Genomic DNA, 22,036 nt, shown 5'->3' with positions numbered 1-22,036 from the left:
GATGGATGGATATATTTGGTAGATAAAGCATGGAAATGGTGAATAAATCAATGACAAGGGCCTTATGTACAGTTTTAATGGGACTATACTGAGGTGCAGTTGTTTTTAGGGCAACTGTTTCCAAGTTGAGTTGTATGTTTAAAATAAAGAATGTGAAAAAAGTTTTGGTCATGCATCCTCAAAATGCATACACATATTTATTTTAAATATGTATTATTCCGCTAATAAAATTGCTATTGTAAATTATTCAAAATAACAGAGCTCAATCAGTATTGAATTAGAACAATTTTAAGTTATCTTAAAGTTCGATGTGTTATATTATTAAAATTAGCACTGTGCCTGTAGGGACGTGATCATGTTGTTGATCTACAGGACTTTTTTAAATTTTTTTATTTTACCTTTACCTTTATTTAACCAGGCAAGTCAGTTAAGAACACATTCTTATTTTCAATGATGGCCTGGGAACAGTGGGTTAACTGCCTGTTCAGGGGCAGAACGACAGATTTGTACCTTGTCAGCTCGGGGGTTTGAACTCGCAACCTTCTGGTTACTAGTCCAACGCTCTAGCCACTAGGCTACGCTGCCGCCCCTGATATTAAATTTGATGTCCTTGTAGCCACGACTGTCTAATTGACACAATTGACTTTGAAAAAGCACAGATTTATATTACAGCTGGAAAGCTGTCCTTAACGTGTTTGGAATGTGTTTATAGCAGGCAACAAAAAGGACATGCATCACCACCATTGTAATCAGTGATTCCCAAAAATGCTGGATGTGCTTCCCAGTTAAACTGAAGGAGCACTGGTCTAGTGTAGATTATTTCCCCTTGTGTCTATAAGGAGTTATCGCCAGCTTCGTAAGGCTCGGGCTGTTATTTTTTAAAACGCGTTGTCAACCTTTTACAGCCATGGCGATGGGGTTTTAATTGTGTGATTACAGAAGAGCACATTGTCACTTATAAACACACAAAGAGACACAAAACAATATTCATTATCTAAAATTGGGTCAAAGTGGAAAGAAGAAGAGGGACTGCATCCAGATACTTCCTCTGATTGAGAACCTGGGAGGGGGGTGTACCTCTGGTGGGCAGAGCATTTGCAGATCCTGGCCCAGGGGTGTATTGCTTGTGAAGCAGTGTCTTTCTGGGGAGTGTTATGGATGGACAGTCCAGGGCGCCTTTGCTACATTCAGGTGTGCAGAGGTCATGTCCGATTCATTACCCCCCCTGCTATAGGACATCTTTGCACAGTGACCCAGTCAGTGAATCAGGTGTAACCACCCACTGAGAAATTCTTGTTCCAGCCAGTAACTGACAGGCCTGGCATTTACAAGTCGGATGGGAAGACGAAGGCTTCTGCAGCACTTTCGGCATCGTCTTCCTCCTCTTCCTCTTCAGGAATGTTTTCAGGATCCCATGTAAAAATGTCAGAGTTATTGTCGTGTTCTGTGATGGATGAGGGGGATGATGGTGGTTTGGTCTCTTCCATCTCCCAAGGGCACATAGCATCATGCCGAGCCAGGGGCACGTTAGCTTTGGCTGCCTCTGCCCCCTGCGTGCTGCCGGCTGCAGGTTCTGCAGCGTCACCCTGTTCCATAGGGAGTGCACCCTGGGTCTCTGTGACGTCCTGTCTGCCACTGGCAAGGATAGTTTCCTCTTTCTCTGCAGATGTTTCTGGTTCATCAGTTTCCCATGAGCAAACGTCTTCTCGGACACTTTCTTGCTTTTTTATCTTCTCTGGTTCTATAGGATCCCTGGTCTCCCATGGACAAATGTCTGCCTTGGTGCTGTCCTGGATTTGAGTATTTTCTGACTCTTCAGCTGGACCAGTTTCCCATACACAAACATCTGCCTGAACACTGTCTTGCTTTTTCATCTTTTCTGGTTCTTCGGGGACATCAGTGTCCCAAGGACAAATATTAACTCGAACACTGTCTCGTCTTTTCTCTTTTTGTGTTTCCTTGGAGATATCTGCTTCAGTATTGTCTTGTCCATTTGTCTTGTCAGTCTCTCCAGGTTCCCAAGGACAAACATCAACTTTGACACCATCTTTCTCCTCTGTCTTTTTTGGCTCCTCAGTTTCCCATGGACCAACGTCCGTTTGAGTGCCATCTCGTCTTTTTGTCTTGTCTGGCTCATCATTTGCCCCAGTTTCCCAAGGACAAACATCTGCTAGAAGGCTGTCTTGTCTTTTAGTCTTTCCTGTTTCTATGGAGACAATAGCCGGACTGCTGTCTTGCTGCTCTGTTTTCTCTGGTTTCTCTGTCTCCCAAGGACAAATATTTACTCGGATGCTGTCAGTCTTTTTTGGATCAGCTTGAGTTCTGCCTTGAGTTTCCCAAGGACAAACATTTGTACAAGGGCTGTCTTTTCCATCTGTCTTTTCTTGGTCACCAATGTCCCATGGACAAATGTCTGTTTTTGCCACAGTGGTCTCCTGGGAAAATGATCTTTTGGTGATCTTTATGGTTATGGGTGGCATTGTACTCTCCTCTTCCCAGGGACAAAGTACTGTCAAATCTTTCTGTGGGTCAGGGAATTCCCATGGACATGCTTTTGCTAATGGGACACTTAGTTTTTCAGATGCAGATTTAGCTTGCTCTGTGCTTTTTGTTTGTACATCTTGTTTCCCCATGCTTGCCGTGTCTGTTAGTTCCCAAGGACAGACATTCTCCCGTTCACCGTCTTGGGATTTTGGTGTCTCTTCAGATTCCCATGGACAGACATTGGCATGTATTGTCTCCTGACATTTTGGTGGCGCATTACGTAATCCCTTGTCCTCCTGTGGATTAACATTTTCATAAATTATCGGCACCTTTACTTTTTCAGGGAAGGAATCCCCCACATCCCAAGGGCAGACATCAACCCGTACACTCTTTTGGGGTTTCAGGCCGTGAGAAATCTGTGGGGTTTCATCAGTTTCCCAAGGACATACATCTGTTGCTTTCTTGTTCAGACCCTCTGGTTTCTTCTCAGACTGTTTGGACGCTGAGGTAATTGGGATGGCGGAAACATCAGCTTCCCAAGGGCATACATCTCCCCGGACACTCTCCTGTCTTTTAAATACTCCTTCTGATTCCCAAGGACATACACTGACACATGCAGGCGCCTTTGTATCCTCCTCTGGTTCCTCCACCTCCCATGGGCAGATGTCTGCTGTGGTGCTCTGTTGTCTCTGTGGGGCCTGCTGGGAGGAAGCAGGAACATCCCATGGGCAAATCTCTGATTGGGAAAAACCCAGAGCAGGCCTAATTTGGCTACCTCTTCTGTGAGTGGAAGGAGTCTTAGCTGTGCTATGTGCAGTGTTTTCCCTTGAGATGAACACGTTTTCATACACACTGTCCTTTTGCATGTCCTCTGAGTCCCAGGGATAGACAGTGGACTGTACAACCACTATTCTCCTAGGACTTCTTTCAGAGGAATCAATTGAGGACAGTCTGATTGCAGCCTGTTTCACGAGGACAGGTTTCACATCTCCTGTTGTCATACTTCTTTTTTGCTGTGTCCTCTTGTCTACGCTTGAAACACCACATTTCCTCTCCAAGTTTGAAACACTTCGCGATTTTGCTTCCGCGCTTGAAGTGCTTGGCGTTTTTAATTTTAATGCTGCGATGACGGCGATGGCGGCAACACTCCCCTGGGTCTTTCGTGGTATTGAGTCCTGTTTCTTTACCGTATCTCCTGCTGTCTCCTTTTTGGCCTTTTCCTTGATGCCTGCATCCACAGATCCTACGAAAGATTTGACAGAGAGCCATTTCTGGGTGGAAGTGCGGAAGGAGAAGACCCGCATGTCGTTTGCGGCCTTTGGGGACCCAGGTACACTAGTGGAGATGGGAGCCTGGGGTCTCGGGGACTCACAATCTGCCTCTCCGACTTGTGAATCCCCAGCAGGACTTTCTGCTGGGTTAGGAACTGGTAAATGGTCCCAGGGGCAAATATGTTTCAGTATTGGTGATGATATACTCTCTGGGCTCTGTGGTTCTTCCTCGGAGGGAGCAAAGGTAACGTGCTGGTTCTTATTGGCAGGGCGTTCCTCCGCCAGCTCCCAGGGACACACTTCGGCCTTGTCATAGGACTGGGATTGCACAAGGGCACTTGAGGTCTGGTCCTTGATAGCGATATCCTGTTGGGACTGCCTTTGCTCGCCTGGAGTATTTCTGCCTACCCGGTAGGTGTCTTCCAGACTGTGGGCTTTACTGGACGCTAAACTCAGTGACTTGTGTAGCTTTGTAGGTCCAGGAAGCAGGAGATTGTTATCGACTGTAAGGTTTTGGGCACTGGCTGACTTACAGACCAATGGTGCGATATCCAGCGAGTCGGTCTCAGAGCGCTGTGAGCATCTCTTAGCTAGATTCGCCCTTAACATGGTGTCGTGCAAGGAGGGGTCTTTATCGGTTACATAGTCATAGTCACTTTGAGATTTACGCAGCACCGGTGAAGGCTGCTTTATTGGTTCATCTTTGTAATTTATGCTAAAAGTATCTGGCGCTCTCTTACAGGACTCGGAGTGCATAACATCCCTGCTGCCCAGGTTGACCTCTTTGCCGTCACGGCTGCACTGTCGGCTCATGGACTCTGGGATCTCAGTGATACGCTTTATGATGGACCGGCCCAGCCCGCGCCGAGAGATGCGCTTCTTCTGCAGGTGGGGGTTGTTTGCTGTCATCTTCTTGGTCTTGTGGACCTCCAATTGACCATACAATTTCTTCAGCTCATCCTGGTGCAGGTCAAAAGGAAGAGAGAAGGAAGGATAAAGGGAATTAGGGAGGGTATTGGTATGAGTGAGCAGAGGGAAAACCATTGGGAACAGTAAGTTGGGGAAGAGTTATTGTTAAGGACAAGGAGAGCAAGAAGAGAAGGGGCAGGCGGAGGAGAAAACAGGTCAGGTCTATGCCAGGCCACCTATTGTGAAATACACACAGGTTTATAATAAGTTTATAATGAAAGTCGAATTGGTTTTAAATTAGTATAAAGTAATCCTACAAATGGTTATAGCAGTAATTCAATGTTTATAATTGTTTTATTTTACTAATGTTTAAATTCTATTTAATAATTTCTTCCCGTCTTGGCCTAGACAGTGCCTGAATAGAAATGGTTACTTAGTAAGGGTCCAGGGCAGAAAGGGAGTTTACCCGAATGTCATCGGGGTCCAAGCTGTGGTCACTCCAAACTGCTGAGGTAAAACTGCTGTTGAGGTACGAGCCGGATCGCCGCAAGTCCACCTCATCCTCATACACCTCCTCTGCAATCTCCTCTTTCCCCGCCCTCGACACATGGAGGAACTACAGAATACACACAGAGAGTAGTTATTATGTGTCAGAGACAGGTTTATACTTACATTGCTTGTGGAAGAAAATGGCCATGTACCTTGGGTATGAAGAGCAGGGCAAGTGTCACAGTGATAGTGACGTGCGTATGGGTGAAGAACAGCAACAGCATCCAGTCAGGATGCAGAGAGGGCATGACAAACCTAAGGAAAATATAAAACAGGAAGACATACAATATGCGTTTCTCGTGGTGGATAAGCATGTTTTATCCAATGATGTATATAAACCCTGGATTGCTGATGCTATGTATTGGCCAATCAGAGGCTTTGAAGCCACCGGTCAGCCATATTGGCACTCCCCAGAAGAAGCAGTCCTCCATAGGAATTAAATGTTTCAAGGGACAAAATTACATGAATTTAGGTATTTTTTGTTGTAGTGGGAACAGTAACAGAACTTTATAAAAATTATAATTTATTAAGGAACATGTTATTTATTTATTTTATTTTTTAAATGTTTAGCTCACATAATATAATTGAAAGTATGCATTGTGTCTGTAATAAAATAAACGTATTGTACAAAAGACATGAATAAATACATTTCTACAGCTTTCAAAATATTTTTCACAACGGTGGGGGAGTGCCAAGATGGAGGTGCAGTGGCTTCAAAACAGCGCCCCCTGTCACTCATCTAGTGTAGGCCTATATACTATAAATCATTGGCTTTATCCCGGTTTACTGCCTCTGTTTAGAGCCGAGGATCATGTACGCTTGGTTACCGTAGCAGGTGGAACATGGAGGATAGCAGCAGCTCGTTGTGTATGGCGATACCTATGTAGCGAGGCTCGTGGAAGGCTGAGGGCACTGGCTTCACAGCACTGCACAGTAAACTGCCCCAGCACAGAAACATCAGCTCGGCTGAGTCAGACAAAGAGACAGGCATAACGTTTATACTCTTCTCATACACAAGTAGTGTCAGGCAGTAATGTGTTATTTTGTCTGGGTTGTTGAGCTCAAAATCATGTTTGTAAATGGATTTTTACCTCTGACCTCAATCAGGAATGTGATTTGTAGCCAGACAGAAAAAGCCAAATCGATAACAGTAACATTCACTGGATTTTTGGTTTTGGTCAATAGGTCTACACAAGAATGCCCGTGTGCTGGAGTTTATCTTTTAAATATAGATTATTTTCTCTGTATCACCTGGAAAACACCAACAACCCTCTTTTTCAATTAGATTTATCCACTCACCCACGGCCATCATGTAGTCCCAGCGGTCTAGGTCACAGAGGCTGAAGCCCTGACCATCCGACGTGGTCGTTATGATCAGTAACGGAACGTTGCGGTCACGGTTCTGTAGAACGCCCGCGGTCCACGCACACAGGAACCAGCTGACGGTCACAACCATGACTCCCAGCAACCTCAGCAGGTGTATGCTGGACATGTAGGGCACTCTCTGGGCTGTGCGTGACAGGAACACCTTGAGAACCCTGTATGTGTGGGAAGTTGACTTGATGTTACTCGTTACTCCTCAGAGATAAACATACACAGACACTTTTTTGACACATTTTGAATTACATTACAGCATACAAACTGATCTGAGTTCAGGGAAAGAGCTCACAACATATTGATCGACCTGACTATAGAGAGGGGATACCCGTGCGGTGATACTGACGATAAGTGAGATGTAGTAGTGAGAGAGTGCGGTAGTACAGACCTATATATCTTCAGTGTTACCGTTCCATAGACGATGGCAAAGCCCAGAAGTCGCACCCAGCGAAGCAGGATGCATCGGAAGGTGCTGGGCTTGAAGTACATGATGAAAACCTGAGGGGGAGAGATAGATAGAGAGAGGCATTAGCAGATGATCTATCACGCAAAATCACTCCTGTGAGCTTAGTTTACCTTGTCTTTGTAGTTACAATAGGTAACAGGCTTTGTGGATAAAAATAATACAGGACCATAATTGATTAGAATGTGTTTAAATAGAACATTTCTACCTTCCTCAGTGGAGAGACACATTATGCACTTATGCACTGAGTAATCAGGAACGTGTACAGAAATGCGCAGTGGACAGGACTGTGTGTGTACATGAGTGGATTTGTATGTGTGCTCTAGGTCGGTGACCGCCGCAACAGTAGATCAAATGGTTGGAGGGCTAAAGGGGGCGATGTGTGACCCCCCCAGGTGATGCCCTACAGAGATGAGAGAGCCTGTCCCTCGGTTGCCCTTTCGTCTGGGCCAACGCTCCACAGTTACAGCAGATTGAAAGGAATTTCACCTTTGTGTCGGCCTTTTAGCGTCTGAATCCCCCATATGTGTTTCTTTAGTGCATCTGTGATAGCGTAGTGAAGTGAGAACACAGCAAAGCTCCTCCGTTTTGAACGGAGGAAGGGAACACATTAATATGTGTATATCGCACATATGTAACTCAACCTTGTGTTCTAGCGAGCGAAGTAATATGATCACATGCCCACATCATTTACCATTGGCTTGAACGGGATACTTTGATCAATGATTCAGGGTAGATACATGTGTGAGTGAGTTGTGCAACTGTCAAGTACTCCCGCCGAAGTCGGTCCCTCTCCTTCTTCAGGCGACGTTTGGCGGTCGAAGTCACCGGTCTTCTAGCCGTCGCCGCTCCACCTTTCATTTTCCATTTGTTTTGTCGTGTTTTTCCGCACACCTGGTTGACATCCCCTCATTACTCTATGTGTAGATTATCCTCTGTTCCCCCCATGTCTGAGTGTGGTTTTGTTCATTCGTTACGTGCGTGACGCTTCAGGCTGGTTTTGCGCCGGGTATTGTTGTAACCCGTGGTTTTGTTATTTTGTACCTATTTGTGTGATTTGTGCCCTATCGTTTTTTTTCCTTTGGCCGGAGTGTTGTGACACAGTTGCGTCTGGCTGTTTTCCTCTGCCTGATTAAAGTGTGCCTGTTCACTCATCTCTGCTCTCCTGCACCTGACTACCTTCGACCAGTTGCGCACACTCTGACAGCAACGACTACTTAATTGGGATAATGAATCACACAAGTGATTGATAACCTATTGCCGGCCATCGAGTAAAGCAGAGTTATGCAACGAATACATTGGCTGCTACCCAACTGGCACCCGATTCCCTATATAGTGCGCTACTTTTGACCAGGGTCTATACGGGTGCCTTTGGGATGCAACCTTCCCCCTCCCCACCACCAATCTAAATCCTCCATTACGATATAATCCCCAACCCAACGCAGTGATCTGAAAAGAGCGCTCTTATCTTCACACTCACTCACTCGCTCATATATTATCTCACTCACCGGGAAGTACAGGAGCAGAGAGCCAAACAGGATGGTCTCCAAAAGCAGGAGACCCGATGCCCGAATCCTCTATAGGGGAGGTGAGATAGACAGATGGAAGGGGGAAAGGTGAGATGGAGGGAGGGTAGAGAGGAGGGATGGATGTGGGGGAGAGGGAAGGTGAGGGGGAGAGATGGGGGAGGGCAGAGAAGAGGGAAGGTAGAGGTCAATGGCGAGAAGGATGCAGTTGATGAGGGTGGAGAGGGAAGGGGTGGATGAGGGAGAGAGAGGTGGAAATGGAGATTGAAAGTGAGGGGAGGGAGGGGGAGAGAGAGGAATTGAGGAAACGTGATTGGTCCAGTATGATGTGCTTATCTTATAGTGCTTTGATTTCCGATGTCTCTGTGGACCATCGCTGCTCCGTGTTTAACCATTTAACTCTACATGTGTTGATGTATGCAGAGACTAGGTCCGTGGAGCACTATCTTAGAGAGGAAGAATGGCCAGGGGGAGGTACAATTATACTAATTCCCCTGCTGTAATGCGATGATACATGAAGATATACAGGTAACTGACAAAATAAAGGAAACACTTGAGCAAATGAGGGGTACAAGTACATTACTGTTCAACAATTTGGGGTCAGTTAGAAATGTCCTTGTTTTTTTAAATAAAAGCACATTTATTTTTTGTCCATTAAAATAACATCAAATTGATCAGAAATACAGTGAAGACGTTGTTAATGTTGTAAATGACTATTGTAGCTCGAAACGGCTGATTTTTAATGGGATGTCTACATAGGTGTACAGAGGCCCATTATCAGCAACCATCACTCCTGTGTTCCAATGGCACGTTGAGCTAGCTAATCCACGTTTATCATTTAAAAAGGCTAATTGATCATTAGAAAACCCTTTTCCAATTATGTTAGCACAGCTGAAAACTATTGTGCTGTTTAAAGAAGCAATAAAACTGGGCTTCTTTAGACTAGTTGAGCATCTGGAGCATTAGTATTTGTGGGTTCGATTACAGGCTCAAAATGGCCAGAAACAAATAACTTTCTTCTGAAACTCGTCAGCCTATGCTTGTTCTGAAAAATGAAGGCTATTCCATGTAAGAAATTGCCAAGAAACTGAAGATCTTGTACAACGCTGTGTACCACTCCCTTCACAGAACAGAGCAAACTGGCTCTAACCAGAATAGAAAGAGGAGTGGGAGGCCCCGGTGCACAACTGAGCAAGAGGACAAGCACATTAGAGTGTCTAGTTTGAGAAACAGACTCCTCACAGGTCCTCAACTGGCAGCTTCATTAAATAGTACCCGCATTCCATCATGCTTGCATAAAATGCCCAGTTGGCCATTAGTTTGGTTACCATGGCGAGAAGAGATCTCAGTGACTTTGAAAGAGGGGTATCAAAGGAGTATAGGGGGTTTAAAGTGTGTGTGTGTGTGTGTGTGTGTGTGTGTGTGTGTGTGTGTGTGTGTGTGTGTGTGTGTGTGTGTGTGTGTGTGTGTGTGTGTGTGTGTGTGTGTGTGTGTGTGTGTGTGTGTGTGTGTGTGTGTGTCTCAGTCACCAGATCTCAACCCAATTGAACACTTATGGGAGATTCTGGCACGGCGCCTGAGACAGCGTTTTCCATCAACAAAACACCAGATTATGGAATTTCTCATGGAAGAATGGTGTCGCATTCCTCCAATAGAGTTTCAGACACTTGTAGAATCTATGCCAAGGTGCATTGAAGCTGTTCTGGCGGCTCGTGGTGGCCCAACGCCCTATTAAGACACTTTATGTTGCCAATTCCCTTTATTTTGGCAGTTACCTGTATGTTGGCCTTACTGTATCTGATATTGGATAAATGTATTCATTCGTAAGCTGTCACATAGAACATGGCTTAAGATGTTCAATTCATGTTAACACTCAGGGCTCATATTCAGAAAGATTCTTAGAGTAGTGCTGATATAGAATCAATTTGGCCTTATAGATCGTGGTGAATAATATTATATGGACAGGGCGGACCTGATCCTAGATCAGCACTCCTACTTTGAGACGTTTTTTAAATTCAAGCTCAGAGCCCTGAGTTAGGTATTTCCACGTTTCTTATCTAGAGTGACAACGACTATGATGAGTAATGACAGAAGACGTCAAGATGACTAGATTAGCTATGATAGAGCCACAGAGCAGAGTTTCAACATATTCTATATGCAAGGAAGCTAGCACTGACAGTGTTTCAAAAGAATGAGGGAACAACTTAATTGTTACTTTTAGCAGAGCTTCATATCAATTTCCTTCTAATTATCGACTCAAGTAGCACTGCGAATAAACATTGAAACTTGAAGACTAGTGAGATCTTCATGATGAAACCGAACAGTTAACCATCAATGATGGCTTGTTGTAGAAGTTGCCCCTAACCACAGATCTAGAATCATATTTCTCTACCATTAACCTTAACTGTTAGAGTTACTCCAGAGGTGTATTGATTACGCACCACACGGAAGAAAGCATAATGCAACAGCGAGGGACTACCTTAACTTGTCCAACAAGAAGCACTCATTTAAATGTTCCGTTGCGATACATTTTGCTACAGTGTACCCTAATGAATATGACCCTATCACCCACTAGAACTCACTCACCCTGCTGCATCGGAACTGGTAGGCCACCAGCATGCTGATGAACACCAGCAGCATGAAGAAGCCCTGGACGGCCAGCACCCCGGCTCTGAGGAACCAGTCCTCCTCTACCCAACAGGGAGAGCCGTCCTCGCAGCGCCTGCAGCCCGGCCAACAGGGGAGACAGATGGGCAGGGCCGGGTAACACACGCCACCCCCCTCCCCACCGCTGCCGTTCAGGGCACCACCTTCTGTATTAGACACGCACGGGGATAGAAACAAAGACAGCTGGACAGTGACGACAATTCATCTTTAAGTATTGTCTTAGAGCTGTCTTTGGCTTACAAGTCAAAAGATTACATCACATTGACCAGGGTCTTATATAAAGTAAAGTTCTGAGACAAACATTGAATAGAAATGTTCTTGATTATTTGAATGCATCCCAAACGGCACCCATTTCCCCACAGGGTGCACTAGCCTGTGGACTCTGGTCAAAAGTAGTGTACTATAAAGGGAATAGGGTGCCATTTAGGATGCACCCCGTGTGTCTACTTTACCGTCCATTGGGGGGCTGTAGTATCCCTCTTTGCAGCGACAGCAGTACTGGCCCAATCTGAATCCCTGGCCTGTGATTGGCTCACACTGGAAGGTAGTAAAAGCAGTGGGGATTAAAGTTCACATCATAGTACAAGGACAAGGGTAGTTTGGATTTTGCTCAATCATTGTCCCTGATTGATACCAAGGATGAATAGGGTCCGTGAGGTGTCGAGTTTGACATGTCTGTATTAGGAGGACTTTATCATTATTGCAATATCCCCACTCCACACCTGAAAGGGGAGCTCCTAGAGGAATGAAAAACAATTCAATTGCAAGTAATAGTTTTTCTTTGGCATATCTGCAATGTTTCCATCTGTAAACAGCTGTGGACGTCAGAAAAACCAACACAACCAAGGCATCATTATCTGCTGCTGCTGCTGTAATATCAGCATTTCTGTGTGAAAATGGCCCAAAAAACATTTTTCTCTTGTTATGATAAATAGGGCTTTGCTGGTATGAATTGTTACAGTTAGGTGACTGTATTTGCCTATGCCTGATTGGTCTGACATGCTTGGCTGTTCTCGAGTTAATGGAGATGGAGTGTGTTCCATATGTTCTCTCAGCCAGCCTGGTGTTAGTTTCTCCACCATGATGGCTCCCAGCACAGCTGCACTCAGTCAAGGAAACAGCCATTTGGACGTTCGCCTCTCGCCTCTGTGTTAATCTAAGTTAAAACCTAAATGGATATGTAATGCTTCGCTACCAAGAGCATTATCCCTTTTCTACCAGTGAAATCCCATATGCACACACACACACACACACACACACACACACACACACACACACACACACACACACACACACACACACACACACACACACACACACACACACACACACACACACACACACACACACACACACACACACACACACACACACACACACACGTCTACCTTCAAGTACATGTCCAATCCCACATCAGGTATTGACAGACCTAATTGCTTGTTCAAAGTAGCAACGGTCATCTAAACTGTTAAAAGGTTTCAAAACTATTATAATAAATGCAACAGTTGGACAATGGATGACGATACTCCAAACGTTTTGAGTTTGTATAATCCGTGAGATATTGACTGAATTACAGTTCAGGGATTTTGGTGGGAATTCAGGTATTCCATTTTATAGTCAAATTTCACTTTTCTTTCTTAGAATGCACTCATTCATATACATTTACTTATTGTATCAGGTATATTTTATTATTATATGTACCTAATTTGCATAAATACACCAGACGTATTTGCCGATATGAATAAATTAACACAAAGGGGAGGAACAGGGCTGCAACCACCAGACACTTGCTCTGTCAACCCTACCTGCACTGTCCGCCTCATTTATTACTGTTGTTGTCACGTTCTCTTGCATAATTCAACAAGTGTGATAATAGCAAGATACCCTTAGATGAAAAAGAAACACGATTGGCTCGAGATTACACCTACAGTATCTAAACATACTTTACATTGTTGGCGAGATCAGACATAATATCACTATAATCCGAGTGTTCATTTTCTGAAGTTGGTTTCACTTCAGCGCATCTAATTTGTAAACATTTCAACTGTATTAAATTATTACTTTTTTCAATTCCACGAAAAATGAACACCCATCAAAATGTTATTTTCCTTCTCTTTCTTGTGATGTAAGCGTCGAGACGGTGTGTTAAATCCCTGACGAAGCTTTAGCGATTAATTTAGATTCAACAGAAAGACAATGTATCCCATTGAGCCCATGACAGCCATTGCCGGGGTGTGTTTGACAGGTCAGAACAAACATTTCCACGGTCGTAACGTTAACGGGGGAAACACGACAGGCACAAGCAAGAGTATGAAAGAGTCGGGGGATTCAAATGAAAAGTATCAATCCAGCGAGAATTAAGTGACAAGTGGATTTTCACCCCTCAAACACAGGAAATAGATGCCTGAAAAGGACAAATCCTCAGGTGGGCGGGGTAAACGCGTTTCTACTTAAAGGGTTAAATATTTGTTTGTTCCATGGATTTAACTGAACTCAGGCAATTTAATTCTCAGATGGAGATGGCATACATAGCAAGTAATTAATAAGTCAGCCGGTTGGTAGACATAGCATGGACCTGCGCTTTAAAGCCTCATGATGTACATATCAAGCTCACTCCAGAGGCGTATTTGCTCTATGGCTTGACTCTTACTGAGTGTCTTATCTAATATGGTTCATTGTTTTTTTATTGCATTATGACATTTTGATTTGAGAGAGGTGTTTTTTATTTTTCTTAGTTGACTGTTATATGAATTTACAATTGACTTGGTGAGTAATTTGTATGTAACACACACACACACACACACACACACACACACACACACACACACACACACACACACACACACACACACACACACACACACACACACACACACAAGTGAAAGTGAAAGACACATCTGTTTGCCCTTTGAAAAAAACTGATAAAGGTATCAAATCACTTGATTTAAGTGTAGCTAGACCATACAATCATGTAGATTAAATACAGTATTACATTATTTTAAAAAAATATGGTTTTAATGCAAGTCATCGCTTCCCCTTTTAAAAGAGGCCTTAGCCCACAATTCAACATGAATCAATGAACTCCTTTTGTAGGAAATGAAATAATCTCTAATAAAACATCCCATTCTACCTGGAAATCAATCTCTCTCTTGTTCCACCTCTGACCTGTCTCTGGATGTTCCATGAGGGGACAGGATGAGACTAGAGAGGGGATGATGCTGATGAGATTGGGATATGGGCGTGCTCCTGTGTTCTGTTTCTGCCTGTCAGATGAGTGATGGGTGCATGGGGATTGGGGGAAGGTTGTCGTTCATGGCTGGATTATCATCTTAATCCTGCAGATCATCCCTCCGCCACCCAGCACAGCTATCTTTAAACAGAAGGGCGGGATGAGAGGGAGAGGATTGTGTCGGAAAGGACAGATGATGATCAAACAAGAGAAGGGGAATAAATTGGGGGCGAAGGTAAAGGAGGAGCAGAGAAGGACAACTATGAATGGATGAGGGGTTGAGTGGAGGATAAACATGTAAATGAAGTAACAGGTGAAGGATGGAGATGGAGAGAGAGAGTAACGCTATTTAAAGCGGTTCGGGTTGACGAATGCATTTATATGAATCATATGATGTCACAATACCCACTACTACTACTTAAATACTGCCTATATGGTGACTTACAAAAGTGTATAGGTTAGGGTTTGGAGTATTGTAGCTTATTCAACTCAACTCCACCATTTACGATGGAGTTGCGCGGTGACTAGTGTGGATGGCTCAAAAACTGCAGATTTTAGACCCCAAAGAATCACCCGCAATTACACAACGTTGTTCTGTGTAACTGTGGGCTATTCTTTGGGTGATTTAATCAGCAGTTTTTAATCAAATCAAATCAACATTTTATGTGACGTCGGAGCTCCAGTACCCTCAACTCCAATGTAAAATCGTGGAGTTGAGTTTAGCCAGTTAGGGTTTTTTGCCGTCTCTTGTGACAGAGAAGCTGGCCAGCCCACTCCAGGTTTGGTTCTAGGAGATTTAGGGCTCAATTCAATCAGATCCGCTTTTGCAGACATCCGCATAGCGGTTGTTTGGCATTATCGGGGGTGGAAGTGCGTTAGAGCGGTCAAATCCACAAGTCGCTCCTGGCATTATATCTACAGCAGACATTGTCATTGGGTGCATGGAGTTGCATTAAGATAATTCCAGCGCAGCCCTGTTTACAAGTTCCAACACTGGAATGTGAGCTCTACACCTCGATTAGGCTGATAGAAATTCTCATAATTGTGTTGAACGACTTTCAATTTGAACGTAATTATGTATATGTGGGCTACACTTTCTCGTTCTCAACTTCTAATGCAGGGGTTTCACCAACGACGAATTCAGCAGTAGAAGTTGTGCCCCCATTTCATTTTCACCGAGGGCATGCAGAGAAACGGGCGGGGGATGGTGAGAAGGTGAGCGGCGAGAACCCTGCTAGCAGAGCGGTAGAAAAAAAGTTGAGCTCTGCTCTACTTTATAAAAACTTCAATCAAAGCGAAGCATTATCAAGAGAGGGTGTGGCCTTTGGTCAAAACCCACTGTAATGCGGATGGGATGGGTGTGGCTTCGTGGCAATGATCAAGAGCAGCTGCTCACCGATTTGACAGCTCCAACGCTGTCACCGGCTAACGCTTGATCTGATTGAATCTAGGCCTTGGTCAGAGACAAGAGGTTCTGTAACTCTTCAACAACAGTTTGAGGTTCCAGTTATGTTTTTTCCAGGGCTTAAATGTTTTGAGAGTCTCTTTACCTCCATGGTGGTGCGGTTGCACTGGTGTGTGTTGGCAAACCAAGCGTCCCCCGTGGCACACTGGTTCACATCAAAGCCCTGTACGTTTACATCCACACGGATTACACCCCTGGCACAAGAGCGTGGGCACACACACACACACACACACACACACACACACACACACACACACACACACACACACACACACACACACACACACACACACACACACACACACACACACACAAAGAGACACATCCATTTCAGTAAAAGAGAATATCCTGGAAACTAACTGGGCACAAACAAATAGCAAATAGCAACATAAACAACAGGACCTTTTATGGGAACAAATATATTATTATTGTAATTGAATCATCCGTATTCAACTCTATCGCCTGGAGCTTGACATTTTCTCTAGATCAACCTATTTGGCCTTTAAAAGGGCCTTACTTTGAAATGTCAGATCGTATCCAGCAATGGGTAATTCAATCATATCTGCTATTTCAAATGCTTATCAAAGTATCTCCAGTGTGGCTCTCTGGTTACTACTATAGGCCCTAGTACTGCTGGGGCCAGATATTTTTAGAGCCAGGCACGAAACGTGAATTATAGCCTACTGGGGGCAGAAGTAGTGGGTTGGAGCCATCATAGTCCTTGATGATGGTACTAAACGTATCTACCTCAAATGAGGTCATCAGTATGAGACACAGAGAGAGACATGGCCATGCCTTCCGCCTGGCTACTCCAACCTCGGCCAACAGCTCCGCCCCCCCCGTAGTTCCTCACCCAAGCCTCTCCAGGTTCTCCTTTACCCAAATCCAGATAGCAGATGTTCTGAAAGAGCTGCAAAACCTGGACCCGTACAAATCAGCTGGGCTTGACAATCTGGACCCGCTATTTCTGAAACTATCTGCCGCCATTGTCGCAACCCCTATTACCAGCCTGTTCAACCTCTCTTTCATATCGTCTGAGATCCCCAAGGATTGAAAGCTGCCGCAGTCATCCCCTCTTCAAAGGAGGAGACACCCTGGACCCAAACTGCTATAGACCTATATCCATCCTGCCCTGCCTATCTAAGGTCTTCGAAAGCCAAGTCAACAAACAGGTCACTGACCATCTCGAATCCCACCGTACCTTCTCCGCTGTGCAATCTGGTTTCCGAGCCGGTCACGGGTGCACCTCAGCCACACTCAAGGTACTAAATGATATCATAACCGCCATCGATAAAAGACAGTACTGTGCAGCCGTCTTCATCGACCTCGCCAAGGCTTTCGACTCTGTCAATCACCAAATTCTTATCGGCAGACTCAACAGCCTCGGTTTTCGGATGACTGCCTTGCCTGGTTCACCAATTACTTTGCAGACAGAGTTCAGTGTGTCAAATCAGAGGGCATGCTGTCCGGTCCTCTGGCAGTCTCTATGGGGGTGCCACAGGGTTCAATTCTCGGGCCGACTCTTTTCTCTGTATATATCAATGATGTTGCTCTTGCTGCGGGCGATTCCCTGATCCACCTCTACGCAGACGACACCATTCTATATACTTTCGGCCCGTCATTGGACACTGTGCTATCAAACCTCAAACGAGCTTCAATGCCATACAGCACTCCTTCCGTGGCCTCCAACTGCTCTTAAACGCGAGTAAAACCAAATGCATGCTTTTCAACCGATCGCTGCCTGCACCCGCATGCCCGACTAGCATCACCACCCTGGATGGTTCCAACCTTGAATATGTGGACATCTATAAGTACCTAGGTGTCTGGCTAGACTGCAAACTCTCCTTCCAGACTCACATCAAACATCTCCAATCAAAAATCAAATCCAGAGTCGGCTTTCTATTCCGCAACAAAGCCTCCTTCACTCACGCTGCCAAGCTTACCCTAGTAAAACTGACTATCCTACCGATCCTCGACTTCGGCGATGTCATCTACAAAATGGCTTCCAACACTCTACTCAGCAAACTGGATGCAGTCTATCACAGTGCCATCCGTTTTGTCACTAAAGCACCTTATACCACCCACCACTGCGACTTGTATGCTCTAGTCGGCTGGCCCTCACTACATATTCGTCGCCAGACCCACTGGCTCCAGGTCATTTACAAGTCCATGCTAGGTAAAGCTCCGCCTTATCTCAGTTCACTGGTCACGATGGCAACACCCATCCGTAGCACGCGCTCCAGCAGGTGTATCTCACTGATCATCCCTAAAGCCAACACCTCATTTGGCCGCCTTTCGTTCCAGTACTCTGCTGCCTGTGACTGGAACGAATTGCAAAAATCGCTGAAGTTGGAGACTTTTATCTCCCTCACCAACTTCAAACATCAGCTATCCGAGCAGCTAACCGATCGCTGCAGCTGTACATAGTCTATAGGTAAATAGCTCACCCTTTTTCACCTACCTCATTCCCATACTGTTTTTATACTGTTTTTATTTATTTACTTTTCTGCTCTTTTGCACACCAATATCTCTACCTGTACATGCCCATCTGATCATTTATCACTCCAGTGTTAATCTGCAAAATTGTATTATTCGCCTACCTCCTCATGCCTTTTGCACACATTGTATATAGACTGCCCATTTTTTTCTACTGTGTTATTGACTTGCTAATTGTTTACTCCATGTGTAACTCTGTGTTGTCTGTTCACACTGCTATGCTTTATCTTGGCCAGGTCGCAGTTGCAAATGAGAACTTGTTCTCAACTAGCCTACCTGGTTAAATAAAGGTGAAATAAAAATAAAAAAATAAAAAATGGGTAATTCAATCATATCTGCTATTTCAAATGCTTATCAAAGTATCTCCAGTGTGGCTCTCTGGTTACTACTATAGGCCCTAGTACTGCTGGGGCCAGATATTTTTAGAGCCAGGCACGAAACGTGAATTATAGCCTACTGGGGGCAGAAGTAGTGGGTTGGAGCCATCATAGTCCTTGATGATGGTACTAAACGTATCTACCTCAAATGAGGTCATCAGTATGAGACACAGAGAGAGACATGGGTTTGTCCAAATGGCAGCCTATTCCCTATGTCGTGTGCTATTTTTGACCAGGGCCCTCGCCCAACTCACCCTGGTCAAAAGTAGTGCACTATATAGGGAATAGGGTGACACTTGGTCAAAACCTATATAAGCAATAGAGTGCCATTTTAGACACAGCCAGGGCCCTGACTGACCTGAACTCAGGGCTGAGGTCGGGCTTCAGGCCGTAGAAGGAAGTGGATAGGGTGAGCAGCCAGCCCGGCAGGAAGCGGCCGTCCTCACACTCTAGGAATGGCCCGTTGGCCCAGCGCACCCCGCTGCGATTGGTCACGTAGCTATCGCCCTGCCCCCATTTGGGCGTGTCCAGGGTGCTGAGGTCATTGAGGAGGACTCTTTTAGATAGGGCTGAGGTGGGCTGGTTTGAGGAGGCGGGAAACTTGAAACTGCTGAACCAGGTGTCGTCGGGTGCGGGGGCCGGGAGGTGCAGACTTTCCCATTGGCTAGAGAGGTCCTGGAGGAGGATGTTCTGGTACCTGGGGGGGGCAGGGTTCCGGGAGGCGCGGAGCACGAGCTGGGGGGCGGTGGAGGCTGGGTCGGCGTCAAAGGTGAGGAGGGCCTGCCGGATGAGGGGGTCGGCCTCCAGAAGGGCGCGCACCATGGCGTGGTACCACTCCATGTCCTCTCGCACACTGCTCTCTCGCAGGTCGCTGGCCTGGAGGATCATGTTGAGGAAGTTGGCCGTGTTGGCCAGGGCGTCCATGGACGGTCGGAGGGGGCCATAGAACCCTCGCGGCAGGGGGCCGTTCTGACCCGTGAGACTGTACGCCCGGTCGCACTCCACTATCTCCAAGACGGAGTTGTCCCCGCTGTAGAGAAAGGCCTCTGCCGGCGTCCAATCCTCCTCTGGGGCTTCCGAGGGGGTCGTGACCGACCCTGAGGGATCAGGGATGTAGGGGGTGCCCGACTGCCCTGTAGCGCTCACAACGGATGATGTTGGGTCCTCTGACTCGGCTGTAGTCCCCAATTCAGAAACTATGCTAACCTGTGCTGAAAGAAGGGGTGTGAGCAGCAACAAGAGGAGCCAAACAGGGCCCATTCTCAAATCCACTCCCGTTGGGGGGGCCATATAGTAATACCTCCCTCTTTTATAATCTCTAGTCTTGACCTTTTTCAAAATCCTCAAATAAATGTCACATTTTGGCCGAGGCTTGGAAAGCCTCATAAGCCTCTTCTCTCATCTCTCTTTATGTCTCTTCTCCTTCTCTCCAGTTGTAGTCATACAGGCTGAGGTGCTCCAGCAGGTGTCTACTGTAACGACAGGGGGGAGTCGATCATCTGTAGCACTGTCTCAGACACACAACACACCGTGCTCATTTGTGCCTCATAATCACACACTCCTCACACACACAAACACAAACACACACGGATTAAAATCATACTCTCTACCTCTGATGGGAACTGGAGGAATCCGACTTGTGTTCCTGGTTAATCCTGCATGTCGGTGGGAGGGAGAGGGAATTGTTGGGGAAATCCAGTGGCGTTCCCGCTCAATCCCACTACCATTCCCATCATGTCCGCAGTCAATCTGCCTGTCACTCCCATGTTTGTATTCCCGTTTCCCGACGACGGGTCCCCGGTGAGAGCAGCAGCAGAGCAGTGAGAGACAAAACCAACCGAGATTAGAGAGAGAGAGGTGCGCCACACTCCCAGCCCGAAACAAGCGCTAGCGTGTACGACATGAGGAGGCAGAGAGGGAGGAGGGGAGTGAGGGAACAGCCCAATATTGAGGGTCTGAGGCAAGGTGGGGCGGTGAGAGAGAGCAGGTGTAGTAGTGTGTGGAAGGGGAAAGAAAAAGAGCGGCTTTCCTCTGTGTCTCTCTCTCTCTTCTGCACTCCTCCTTCTGTCTGCCTGTTACATTCTTGCTCGCTCCACAGTTCCTCTGTAAAGCATCTCTCGCTCTCACTGTCCACTCTCTCTCTCGCTCTCTCTTTCTGACTGACGGTGATTACCCCTGCTCCTCAACCTCTACCCCCTCTCTCCCTCTCTCTCTTTCTGTGATTCCCCCTCGGTATGCTGCTGGAGATGCTACTGTAACTGTTGTGCCTGTGGAGTGATGAGAGTGCACATCTGTTGGCGGCAGGGACTGCTCTCTATGTCTGCGTGTGTCTTTGTGTGTGTTTTAGTGTGCGTGTGTGTCCGCAGCGCAAAGAGGAGAGAGGATGATGCGGGATGAGGGTTAATCCGCCTGTGTTTGGGCATCCATCAAAATCGTGCGCTCGATGGATTAACCCCTGGTGTTCCAGCGGGGTCAGCCAGGAGAGTGGATGAGGGATCAGGCTGCTCTTTGATCCTCCAGGAATATGTATACAGTGACACACACTGCCAGGGAAGTCAGGGATGCTATAGATATGATGATGCTTTCAGCTGTATGAGGTGTGTTGACAAATAGATTACCGGTGTCTATTTGGCGAAAAAGGTGGAGATAGATTCACATTGAGTGTCGTCATGTGTGGCTATAAAATGGGAATCTCCCTTATCATACGATTCAGTATTCATCATCACTAAGAATGAGGGAAGGAGGGTGTGTGGGAGAGAAGGAGAGAGAGAGGGAGTGTTTGTGTGTGTGAGAGGGAGCGAGAGAGAGAGAGAGAGACACCTCCCACCCCTTCTTATATCTCAGTGATGGAGCAGACAACTCCAGGCTCTGGGTGATGCAGGCACATCCTTGTTTCGGTGCCATGGCAACGGGCTTCTGAGAATTTTCATCCATTCCTGTGGGTCGCCTACCCCCACCCAGGACTGCAGAGCAGGGGAGGTTCTGCAGTGGTGTGGGAAAGACAATGAGGCTGCACAGATGTGTGTGTGTGTGTGTGTGCGTGTATTTAAGTGTGTTCACGTGTGCCTGTGCTTTTACTGTAGGTAGTTGGGAGTTTGTTCATAGTAATACAGAATTAAGCCTGCTTGTAAATGTTGATACCAAATGATCCGTGCATAGTCTGTGTTTATGTATACACCCATTTAAATCTCACAATTGGGACTCAATGGCAATGCAAATCTCA

General features: G+C 45.9%; 1 protein-coding gene across 1 annotated transcript; it reads right to left on the bottom strand.

Annotated features, from left to right (window-relative positions):
* Positions 1-1,068: 1,068 nt before the first annotated feature.
* On the bottom strand, positions 1,069-20,993 carry gpr179 (G protein-coupled receptor 179). Its single transcript, XM_035746685.2, has 12 exons — positions 20,424-20,993; positions 19,172-20,285; positions 16,026-16,134; positions 11,699-11,783; positions 11,166-11,392; positions 8,562-8,630; positions 6,979-7,088; positions 6,513-6,751; positions 6,041-6,179; positions 5,366-5,468; positions 5,131-5,280; positions 1,069-4,715 (listed from the first exon to the last, which is right to left on the bottom strand). The coding sequence occupies exons 2-12, from the start codon at positions 20,197-20,199 to the stop codon at positions 1,326-1,328; spliced, it is 5,649 nt and encodes a 1,882-aa protein (XP_035602578.1). The 5' UTR covers positions 20,200-20,285; positions 20,424-20,993; the 3' UTR covers positions 1,069-1,325.
* Positions 20,994-22,036: the final 1,043 nt, after the last annotated feature.

The sequence above is a fragment of the Oncorhynchus keta genome, chromosome 32 (genome assembly GCF_023373465.1).
Source record: "Oncorhynchus keta strain PuntledgeMale-10-30-2019 chromosome 32, Oket_V2, whole genome shotgun sequence".
NCBI classification, from domain to species: domain Eukaryota; kingdom Metazoa; phylum Chordata; class Actinopteri; order Salmoniformes; family Salmonidae; genus Oncorhynchus; species Oncorhynchus keta.
Note: the sequence above shows the minus strand (reverse complement) of the source record. Positions and strands in the feature narration are given on the sequence as shown.

Coding starts and splice junctions, on each gene's coding strand:
- gpr179 (XM_035746685.2), bottom strand. CDS start 20,199: ATGAGGCTTTCCAAGCCTCGGCCAAAATGTGACATTTATTTGAGGATT. Junction 11,784..16,025: donor GCAACCGCACCACCATGGAG/GTAAAGAGACTC, acceptor ACTACCTTCCAG/TGTGAGCCAATCACAGGCCA. Junction 6,752..6,978: donor GTAACACTGAAGATATATAG/GTCTGTACTACC, acceptor CCACACATACAG/GGTTCTCAAGGTGTTCCTGT.